The sequence below is a fragment of the Apis mellifera genome, linkage group LG5 (assembly GCF_003254395.2).
Source record: "Apis mellifera strain DH4 linkage group LG5, Amel_HAv3.1, whole genome shotgun sequence".
In the NCBI taxonomy this organism is placed as follows: domain Eukaryota; kingdom Metazoa; phylum Arthropoda; class Insecta; order Hymenoptera; family Apidae; genus Apis; species Apis mellifera.
The window spans coordinates 13,344,403-13,356,612 of record NC_037642.1 but is presented as its reverse complement, the minus strand read 5'-3'; the positions used below and the strand labels follow the sequence as shown (position 1 = coordinate 13,356,612).

General features: G+C 22.2%; 2 protein-coding genes across 3 annotated transcripts; one reads left to right on the top strand and one right to left on the bottom strand.

The window, feature by feature from the left end:
- Positions 1 to 429: 429 nt before the first annotated feature.
- Positions 430 to 5,574, top strand: LOC725899 (alpha-N-acetylgalactosaminidase). 2 transcript variants are annotated; one of them, XM_026440704.1, is made up of 8 exons: positions 430 to 516; positions 2,344 to 2,505; positions 3,805 to 3,979; positions 4,076 to 4,250; positions 4,324 to 4,418; positions 4,488 to 4,847; positions 4,915 to 5,079; positions 5,159 to 5,574. In XM_026440704.1, the coding sequence occupies exons 2-8, from the start codon at positions 2,345 to 2,347 to the stop codon at positions 5,345 to 5,347; spliced, it is 1,320 nt and encodes a 439-aa protein (XP_026296489.1). In that variant the 5' UTR covers positions 430 to 516; position 2,344; the 3' UTR covers positions 5,348 to 5,574. The 2 variants fall into 2 exon arrangements, with proteins under 2 accessions (XP_026296489.1, XP_006570321.2); XM_006570258.2 differs by lacking the exon at positions 430 to 516 and adding an exon at positions 2,052 to 2,209.
- Positions 5,482 to 12,141, bottom strand: LOC552657 (phosphoribosylformylglycinamidine synthase). The gene is made up of 20 exons (XM_026440703.1): positions 12,050 to 12,141; positions 11,053 to 11,353; positions 10,844 to 10,985; positions 10,612 to 10,762; positions 10,134 to 10,524; positions 9,960 to 10,072; positions 9,596 to 9,856; positions 9,450 to 9,523; positions 9,221 to 9,377; positions 8,796 to 9,142; positions 8,453 to 8,689; positions 8,252 to 8,377; positions 7,894 to 8,121; positions 7,593 to 7,791; positions 7,238 to 7,503; positions 6,965 to 7,181; positions 6,711 to 6,890; positions 6,476 to 6,637; positions 6,117 to 6,398; positions 5,482 to 5,755 (listed from the first exon to the last, which is right to left on the bottom strand). The coding sequence occupies exons 2-20, from the start codon at positions 11,319 to 11,321 to the stop codon at positions 5,580 to 5,582; spliced, it is 3,978 nt and encodes a 1,325-aa protein (XP_026296488.1). The 5' UTR covers positions 11,322 to 11,353; positions 12,050 to 12,141; the 3' UTR covers positions 5,482 to 5,579.
- Between the last annotated feature and the right edge of the window lie 69 nt (positions 12,142 to 12,210).

Genomic DNA, 12,210 nt, shown 5'->3' with positions numbered 1-12,210 from the left:
ATTACTGTATTATAATATCTGATTAAAAAGTATTAAATATATTATGTATCAAATATAAAGAAAAATTATACAATTTATAAATTGCTATTAAAATTACATTAAATAATATTCATTTAATCTTATTAATTAATATTTTATCAACAATATAGATCTATTATAATAAAAAATAAAAACAATCAAAATATTTAAAATATTCTTCTTAGAAAATCTCTATTTGAAATTTATTAGAATATATTTAATTTATATTTATAGAAAAATAATTTATAAAATTAATTAAAATTATTTTCACTTAATCATATAATCTTATATTTACAATATGAATGAAATAAAAAATTTTAATAGTATTTCCATTATTCTTATCACAAACAATTGAATAGGAAAAAATTTGTTATCTATTGCGCGATATTGAAACAACTATCATTCATTTGTCTTGTGTATACAAATTTCTCAGTATATAAACGATACACGACGTATTGAAACATGTTTTGTGTCAGAAATATAAATTTGCTAAAAAAGGTAAGTATTCATTAAAAAATGTTAAAATCAATATTAAACTTTTTATTAAATTAAATTTAATAATATCATTTATTATTCACGCTATAATTATTTATTATAAATTTTAAAATAATAAAAAAAAAATATAAAAAATTTTATTATTTTATTGAATCAAATACAGTGAAATAAATATTATAATTTTGTATAATAAAATATCACTTACTTAATAACATTTATATATATATATAAAATATTAAAACTGTTACATCTTACACTATTTATCAAATGAAAAATTGAAAATTTCGAAAATATCTATATATATAAATATAATTGATAATTATTATTATCTTTCGAAATATTTTTTAATTTATTTACAAAATTAATTATTTAAAAAGGGTTTGAATTATTTATATTTGAGTAATATTATTTATTTAATTTTTGTTGTTGTTGAATTATTATGAGTATAAAAATTTTTTAAAACTATGATCTTATTTTAGGCATATATATAATAACAGAATTTTATTAAAAATCTATTCTTAGACTAATATTAATATCATATCGTCAGTCGATAAAGAAATATTAGAATTCATTTTCAATTTTGATTTTCAATTAGTAATCAAAATGCTTTGTTTATATTAATGTAAAATTAATTATTTATTCACTTAATTTTTCTGACATATTGATGAAAGAATCAAATTAAATCAACATTTTAAATATTTTTTTTTACATTTCAGAAAAAAAAAGTTAAAAATAATAGAATTTTTAATAGAACAATAATTCAAAAAATAAATAATAAGTCAAAAATTATTCAACCTATCATTTTTTAACAAATTAAAAAGTTTTTTATATATTTTTTTACTGTATTTTTTATAATTTTTTTTAAACTTAAATCATTTTTTTTTTATTAACAATCTTCAAATCTGTATAATGCACATTCCATTTGTTCATCTTGTATTTGATACAACAAATTTTTCGTTATTTATCTTAAATAATTGAAATTTCAGATTATTGAAATATTAAATTATTGTCTTAAAATCATATAACAAATATTTCTATTCTTGAAAAGTTTAAAATTAACCTCATTCATCATCAATCATTCATTTATTTAATCACTAATTTATTATAGAACAACTGTTTTTTTTTTCTTGCTAAAACTTTTTCAAATTTTTTCAGTTAAAATAAAATAGATCATTGAGATGCAATATAACAATAATTTAAAAAATTAAACATAAGTAAAAAATATTTTTAAATTGAAGAAAATTTATAGATTACGTTTTATATTTATTTATGTTATTAATATTTATATTATTTATTATATTTATTATTTATATTATATTATGTTTAAATTATTATTTATATTATATTATGCCACAAAAAACATTTAATAATCATTGTTCAAAATAATCAAAGACAAAGCAGATTCATATGATAAAATAAATACTTTAGATGTAATAATTGTATTATAATAGTCACAATACCAATCTATACGTTAGTGTGTGAAGTTACTCGCTGTGTATACGAAAGGAAATCAATGTGTTCACACTATTAAACGACAGTGATTGGTGTGTAAAAATGAAATGGGGCATTGGGTGAAAGTACTCTTCGGTTGGAGGTCTTATATCAGATCAGTCACAGTCTGCCAACAGCCGTGCAGGATGTGGATAGAAGTTCTGCGTTGCTCCTAATGACCAGATTTCTTATTAACTCTGACGGAGTTTGTTTTTTTTTTTATTAATTTATTCAGATTTTCATAAATTATGCTATTAAAATCATAAAATTAAAAATAATTAATGTTTGGTTAAAATTTGGTGAAAAGTTTCATAGTTAGAAAGAAACGTGTTTTTGCAGAATGTTGCAGATAATATGGATATGGTGTTTAATTGTGTCAGTGGCTGATTTGACATTGGCCCTTGAAAATGGTCTCGTGAAAACACCACCGATGGGCTGGCTTGCCTGGGAACGATTCAGGTGTAATACAGACTGCAAAAATGATCCTGAAAATTGTATCAGGTAAATGACTATTCTTTGAACTCTTTTTATGCATTTTGATATTAAGTTTAGTTATATTTTATCTAGAAGAATTAAAATAATAGAATTTGTATTCAAGATTAGAACATTATTTGTTTTTTATTTGAAATTATTTATATATAATATTTAATACTATATTATAATTTTTAATAATATATAAAATAAAATTTTATTAGTATTTCTGTTAATTATTTATATATTTTTTAATAAATATTAAAAATTTTAATTTTTAATGATAATAGAATAAAAATATATAATATTTTCATATAAAAATGTTTTAAAAAATTTTATTAAACTATAAATATAAAAATTTAAAGAATTTTTTCATTTTTTTAAGAAAATAAGAAATTAAAAATAAGTGAAATATATGATTTATTGATATATTCATTTTCATATTATTTAATATATGTTTTTAAAATATATTAAAAATTTTGTAAATAAAAAATATTATTTATTATTTATATAAATATAATAAATACTTTCATACTTGAAATACCATAGAATTTTAAATTAATGATTATATTTAAAATTATTAATTGTATTTATTTTAATATTATTATAAATTATTATATAAATATTTATTTAATAATAATAATTAATAATTAATTCTTAATTTAATTTTAATTTTCATTTTTAACTTACTTATTCAAAATGATTATATATATATTAAAAATTGTTTTCTTAAATCTGTATAAATTTTTTTTATTACTATTTATTATTATCACTTATATTTTTATTCATTATTACAATAATTATTAAATTTAATCGTTTATAATCATTCATTGTAATAAAATATTTAGAAAAAAAAATATTAAAATAAAAATAAATATTAAAATAAATATTAGAATAAAAATAATAAAAAATAAATAAATTTTATGATAATTTTAATAGTATTAATATATAAATATTAAAATTAAAATATATTGTCACTATCCATAATTATGAAATTAAAAATAAATAGCAATTTTTTCATAAAATATCAATTAGAAATTTTTATGATAAAAAGAATTTTTTATGATCATTTTTACATTAAATATTAAATCATCAATATAATTAACAATATAATTATTAAATCATTAATATAAATATTAAATCATCAAAAAGCATAAGATTTTTAATAAATTTACTGAGAATTGTGTCATAATTATGTAAATCCATTTTCTGGTCCAAGATTTCAAGTAACATATAATATATGTTTTAGAAGATGAATAATTTCAATAGATCATAATCTAAGAAGAAAAGATGTTAAAATTATAATTAATATATCTTCATATTTTATAGTGATCGACTCTTTCGTACAATGGCAGATATTGTTGTAGCAGAAGGCTATGCTGCAGTTGGATATGAATATATCAATATTGATGATTGTTGGCTGGAAAAAGATAGAAGTGTTAATGGTCAATTAGTGCCAGATAGACAAAGATTCCCATATGGCATGAAAAATCTTGCTAATTATGTGAGTTTTGATATATCATTCAATTTATCATAGAAATTATAAATTTATTTTTACATATAATTAATAATTATAATTATTAATATTTCCACTATATAGATTCATTCAAAAGGTCTTAAATTTGGAATTTATGAAGATTTTGGTAACTATACATGTGCTGGTTATCCTGGAATATTAGGATATTTAGAAACTGATGCACATACATTTGCATCATGGGATGTTGATTATGTAAAATTAGATGGATGTTATTCCCATCCTTCAGAGATGGATAGAGGTATAATTAAAACAATTTGATTAATAATTACATGCTTCAATGTGCTTTATATTAACAGTTTAACAAATTATAGGATATCCTGAATTTGGATTCTACTTAAATCAAACTGGTCGAGCAATGGTATATTCTTGTAGTTGGCCAGTTTATCAAATTTATGCTGGCATGCAGGTTGGTATTGATATAACATCATCATATATTATCATACATTGTGTCATTCTAAATTTTATAAAATTTTAGCCAAATTATACTGCTATAACAGAACATTGTAATTTGTGGAGAAATTTTGATGATATACAAGATTCGTGGAATAGTTTAGAAACCATTATTGATTATTATGGAAATAATCAAGATGTGATTGTACCAAATGCTGGTCCCGGCCATTGGAATGATCCTGATATGTTGATTATTGGAAATTTCGGATTAAGCTATGAACAAAGCAAAACACAAATGGCATTATGGGCAATTTTAGCTGCACCATTATTAATGTCTGTTGATCTACGAACAATCAGACCTGAATACAAAGCTATTTTACAAAATAGAAAAATTATTGCTGTAGATCAAGATCCATTAGGTATACAGGGTCGACGAATTTATAAAGTTAGTAAATTCATTTTTTTTAATACAAGACACTATCAAATATATTTAAATCTAGTCATAATTTCAGCACAAAGGTATTGAAATTTGGGCGAGACCAATTACTCCTGTTTATCAGAATTATTTTTCTTATGCTGTAGCGTTTATGAACAGAAGAACAGATGGTACGCCTTCTGATGTATCTGTTACGTTAAAAGAACTTGGATTACAGTATCCTGGAGGATATAATGTCGAGGTAATTACATATTTAATATATTTTTTTTAATACATATTTTTTTTAATACATTATTTTCAACAAATAATTATATTTTTAGGATCTATATGAAGATGTAAATTACGGTGTTTTAACACCACAAACGAAAATAAAAGTTAAAGTTAATCCTTCCGGAGTTGTAATATTACGCTGCGATTTACATTTAGAGGATATTTTTAATACGAATGAATTTTCGCAATATACACCGTCGAATCAACTATTTAAAGTGAGACAGAACTCATTTAAGTAATACAAATTAATTTTTATTAACCAATTTTAACTGTAATTTAACTTCTTTTTTTGTAATATTTGACAAAAAAAATGTTACCATACTTTATTAAGAGAATAGGAAATAAAGAATTTTATAATCTGTAAACGTTAAGATTTGTTAAATAATGTTATATAGTTTATTTAAAAAATATATGATTGTATTTACATTTACATATCAATTGCAATAATGAAAAGTATAAAAAATCATAGAATTAGTTTTTTGTCATACACCATGCATAAGCATTATCAAAAATACGCTGCCATGGCGAAATACTATATTTCCAATCATAAGGTTTCCAAGGCCATTGCCACATTTGTGAACACCGTTCAGGATGTGGCATCAATGCCAAATGTCTTCCATCCATTGAGCAAATACCAGCAATACCTTCTATAATGAATCATAAAATTGCATATTTTACAATATGAATTATATGATATGATCATCTATTGGTCATATCATTATTTTATTATTTATATTATTTAAATAATATGTCTACAATTAAAATTTTTTTAATTTTAATTTGTCACAATTTTAAATAAAAAATAGGAAAAATCCAATTGTGTATAAAAAAAATTATAAGATATTTTTAATAATTTGTGATCAATATAAATTTATAAAAAATATAGTTTTTTTGAAAAAAGAATTCTTTTTAAATCTACAATTATAATTAATTGATACACAATAAGATATAATAGAAATAATCGTGTAGATTATTTATTTTTGTATATTAGTTCATAAGAAATATTACCTATACTTCCATTAGGATTAAATGGATATTTTTCAGTTGGATTACCAAAATCATCAGTATACTTAATGGCCAAGCAATGATTTTTCTTTAGTTTTTGTAAAATTTCATCATTCCTGAATGTAAATCTTCCTTCACCATGAGCAACCCATATACCTAAGATACTATTTTCCATTCCACTTAACATGATTGAAGGTGATTTATCAATTTTGATAGTACTCCATCGACATTCGAATCTTTCTGATATATTATGATTTAGAAAAATATCTAATTCTTTAGTATTGTCTGAAATACAAAAAATAATTGAAAATATTAATTATAATAATTTATAAACATTCTTTTTTTCTATAATTAAACAGTACTGTTTTCGTTTCCTATCCATCCTAATAAAGACATTAATTGACATCCATTGCAAACTCCTAAGCTGAATACATCTTTTCGAGAAATAAATACTTTTAATTGTTTTTGAAGAGATGGATTAAATAAAAGACTGGCAGCCCATCCTTTAGCAGAACCCAGAACATCTGAAATTATTTTATTTAATTTTTAATTTTTTTGTATTTTGTAAAATAATAATTTATCTATTTATTAATTTACCTGCATAGCTAAAACCACCAGGGAATATAATACCTCTAAATCTATCAAATGTAATTTTATTTTGTAAGAAGTCTTGCATTGTTACATCCCAGACTTCAAAACCAGCTTCCATCAAAGATGCTGCCATTTCTCTATCACCATTTATACCTTCTTCTCTTAACACAACAACTGCAATTTTTGCTGCAAAAATGATAAAACATGTACATGCAATTAAATTAGATATTTTTAGGTTTCATTATTAAATTTTTACTAACAAGATAAATTTTTATGAATTGTAATAGGTCTAATATCAGGATTAAATGTTAATTTATAAGCTGGTGCAGTTCTATCTTTTATTCCATTGTATTCTTCAAATGCACATTCAATATTAGTTTGTCGACATTCTAACTGATAACTAGTTTCTTCCCATAAAGTCATCAATGATAACACTGTTGAATCCACAACAAGTTTTTCTTGTACTTGAACTTTTATCTAAGAATAAAATATAATAAAATTTGATATAAATAATTTATATATGTAATACATACTTTTGATGATAATCCAAATCCTTCTGATTGTCCAATTAGATATACAGGAACATTGAACTGTTTGAACACATTCAAAATATAATTGTGATTTATTTGATCAATTTCTAATATCCATCCTATTTCTTCAGTAAATAAAATTTCAATGGGAGATCCTGTTTTGTGTAAAATATTCACATTTATTCCAGATATACCAGCAAAACACATTTCAAGAAGACAAGTAATAAGTCCACCATCGCTAATGTCATGTCCTGCCAATATTTTTTCCTCTAATATAACAAAAAGAATTTCATTATTAATTTTATTAAAACATTCACATTATTAATTTTCTTTAAATTATACTTTGATTACTAATTACCTGCAATTAAAAGTTGAATAGCTTTAAAAGCATTTTTTAATATATCAATTTGTTGTACATCAGGAACTTCATTTCCAAGAGATTTATAAACTTGAGCTAAAGCGGTACCACCAATTCGATTTTTTCCATTTGATAAATCTATAAATAATATGTAACCATTTTTACCAATTGCAGGTGCTTTTAAATCAGGCGTTACTACCTATAATAAATAAATATAATAGAAAATAATATATTATATCAATAATTGAATATAAAAATAAATTTTCAAACTAAAAATGCTTCAAAAATATTTTTATCTCACTTGTTGAATATTAGGGCAAGGAGCATAACAAGAAACTACAAGTGTGCCCGGTGCTTTAACGATATCTTTTCCAATTCGAGCAGCCATGCTAAGAGAATCTTTTCCTCCATCAACTGCTATTCCTAAGTCATTCATAATTGAACACATAGCAGAACATGCATCATACAAAGCAGCACCTTCTCCTGGCAATTTTGCAGCCCACATCCAATTTCCACTACATTTAATATCCTAAATATATAAAATATAAATTTATTAATAATTAATTTAATATTTTATAATTTATTATTAATAAATATAAATTAATATATTTATATATTTAAAATATATACAAAAATTAAATTATATAATAAATTAATACCTGTATATTTGAAATACGTGCAAAAACTAAATTGGTCAATGCTTCTGCCACAGTCATGCGAGCTCCAGCAGCTGAATTTATGAGACCTTTTATTGGTTGTTCTCCAATAGAAGTTGCTATACCAACCTATAATATTTTATTTATTTTATTTCTTTACTTTAATTAATTCTATTTTCTTTTATTTATTTATTTTTTATTTACAGTAGAGAAATGAGAAATTGCTGTTACAGCAACATTAGCAAGAGGAGTATGTAGAGGACCAACACACTGTTGTTGTGCAATTAATCCAGTAACAGAACGATCGACTTTATTAGTTAAATATCGTTTACTTCCTACCGAAGGCAATCGTAAAACTCTTTCTAAAGCAGCTTGTACAGTTAAATTTTTTGGTATTTTAATAGTAGGTAATTGCGTTATTTGTCTCAGAAGATTAAAAGTCTATAAAAATATTAATAAATTATTATTATTATAAATTATTAATTATTTATTAATGTAATTATTAATCTTATTAAACTTAATTTGTTTTATTAAATTTTTTGTTTACCTTTTGCGGCATTTTTCCTAGTACTAATTCTAAATCTAAATCAACTGGATGTCTTATTTTGTATTCATAATTTTCATTTAAATATTTTGAAGAATCACAATCATTTTCTTCTGAAAGAATAATTTTACCATTTCCTGTAACAATGCCTACAAAATTAATAGGACATTTTTCTCGTATTGCTATTTCTTTAAGTAAGTTAGTATTTTCTGATTTACAAAGTATAGCATCATTTTCTTGATATTCAGCGCCCCATAATTCTAAAATACTGATGCTTGGATCACCTAATTCAAATTTCTTCGCAAAGATCACTGCACCCTCAGGTTCTACTAATTCTTTTAAAACATTGCCTGTTATTTTTAAATAACAATTAATGATATAATACTATTATATATAATTGTAATATAACTTTTTAAAAATTTCTATACCATTGCCTCCAGCACCTTGGTCATGTATACTAAGTATTGGATTCTTTTCTCCCATTTCAATGCAAGCACGAACAACTCTATTCAATTTTTGTTCCATTTCAGGATCACCTCTTTGTACGGCTCCGAAATCTAATTCCATTTTATTATCACCTTGTACCTAATAATTCTTAATTTTTAATCTTTAATTACTAACAAGACATATTAACTATTCTTTGAAATATAAATTTACCTCAATTGAACTAGCTGAACCACCTCCCACACCAATTCTATAAACAGGACCACCAATTTTAATGACTTCCATACCTGATATACAATAAATTTCAATATTTTATATTAACGTTTATAAAAATCATTTAAATAGTAATTTTTACTTACCTTTTTGTGGTAAAACTTTTTGAGACATATTTGCATCCATTGTACCTAATCCTCCGCTAAACATTATAGGTTTAATCCATTCGCGTCGTACACCAACTTCATCTGTCATACCAAATGAACGAGTAAAGCCACATATGATAGGTTCTCCAAATTTATTGCCATAATCAGATGCTCCATTGCTAGCTTGAATTAGAATTTCCAATGGAGAAGCCATATTATTGGGATATGGTATGTTTTCTTCTTCCCATGGTAAATTGTATTCTTAAAAAAAAATTAATAATTAAATATAATGATTATTTTATTCAAAAACATATCATCACTTTTGTATTTTTGTAGTTTGAATGAACTATACAAAAATACAAACCTGGAATGTGCAAATTACCAATAGAATAACCAACTGTTCCTGCAATATAATATCCTCCTCTACCAATTCCTTGAATATCTCTCAATCTTCCTCCAGTTCCAGTTGCAGCCCCACTATAATTGTAATATTTATAAGTATATTAAAATAGTTTCTAAGAAATTTTTAAATTTTTACCTAAATGGAGCAACTCCTGTTGGAAAATTGTGAGTCTCTGCTGTGAATATCAAATCCTGATCTACATTTTCTAAGTGAAAAGGACTACATGTGTAAGTCTTATTTGGTCGTAGAACTTTTATTTGATATCCCTTAATTGCACTACTATTATCACTAAATTTAATTGTATTATTTGTATTGGAATATTTTTGTGTTCTTATGATCATATCGATTAAAGATTCTTTCATTTCTTCACCATCAATAATTATTTTACCTTTAAAGAACCAATGTCTACTATGTTCACTATTTGATTGTGCTAAATCAAAGCATTCAACACTAGTTGGATTGCGCTTTAATTTATTAAGAAATAAATCTGTGTAAAAATCTAAATCCCAATTATCAAATGCTAAACCTAAAGAAAATGTTTAAAAAATAATATAAAAATAATATTAATATGGATACTAACAATTTTGCATTATATTTTATTCTGAATATGTACCTAATTTTGAATTTACTTTTTCTAATGCTATTCTTCCTTCTTTTAAAACATCAACTTCAAACCAGTTTTCTGGTCGAAATCCATGATCAAATGTTTTTATTGGTTTCATATATTTATATTCAGTCATTTTATCATGCAATACATCTGTTATCTAAAAAAATAAATATAAAAAATATTCATTATTTACATTAAATAATGCAAAATTAATGCAAAATTATGATTATTTACATACAGAATCTTCAATTTTTTTATCAATCATTCCATTATGTTTAATATAATATCTAGTTGTTACTTCAATTCTTGTTATTTTGTTTAAATTTACAGATCTACAAATTGATACAGCATTGCTAGAGAATGCTGTAGAAAAATTTAATCTGTAATAATATAATAATTTTTATTTTAAATAATATAATTAAACTATTACTAATCAATTTAACTTACCTTGGACCAATTTCAATAATAAGACAATTGTTTAATTTTTCATTAAATGTACTGGAACTCTTTAAATTATGTGATTCTAAAGGAGAACTTAAAATCCATTTTAATATTTTTAGTTCTTCTTCAGTTAAATGTTCCTTAATTTCAACATAGTAACAAAATTCAGTTTCTACACTATTAATTTGATTTGTTATTTGAATAATATCATTGAATTTGCTTTTAAGTTGTCCTGATTTAAGACCAGGTATTTTGTAAAATCTTATAATATCCATAATTTAAAAATTAAATATCACAGGATAATAAACTACACAAAAGAGATAAAAAATACAATGCAAAATCAAATAATTAAACAATAAATAATATAATAATAGATTGAAATGATTTAAATTGATAATTATATTTATTAAGGTTTCCCAGTGAAACTAATAAGTAAAACATTGAGTTATCTTAATTTATCAATATAGTAATTGCAAAATAAAATGTTTGTATCATGATAACAATTAGAAAATATGAGTTGAGGTCAAAAAGACATCTTACTCAATAGTATGTGTTCTGTGTTTATTGAAATTAGATATTTAATTATATTTTCAAATTATTTTAATATTTACTACAAAATTGCAACAAATTATTTATTTATTTAATTGTTTTAAATTTTATATTTTTAAAATTAAATAAGAAAAAAATAAAAATAAATATTTATAATTATCAATATGTTTTATGTCATAATTTATTATTTATTATTATTATTATTTATTATTATTATTGTTGTTACTAAACAAAAATAAAATATTTTTGAAAAAAAAAAGCTTCACTTAAAAAAACAAAAACATAATTTGAACACAATTTGATTATAGAATTTTAATACTTTAAAATATCAATATAAAATTAAATTTTATATAATTAAAAATTGTATTGTTAAAATATAATTGAAAATAAAATTTATTATTAATATATTATATTTATTAAATTTATTATTAATATATTATATATTTCTACGTACAATGTATCTTTATTATGTTTTTATATTTCTTCATGCAAATTTTTTTCACTTGTATGATGTATTGATGAATGATGCATAACCTCGCCTTTCTCCACGTGTTTTTTTAATCTGTTAATAATTTTTTACGAAAATTCTTATAACAAATTTTTATAGAGCAAATT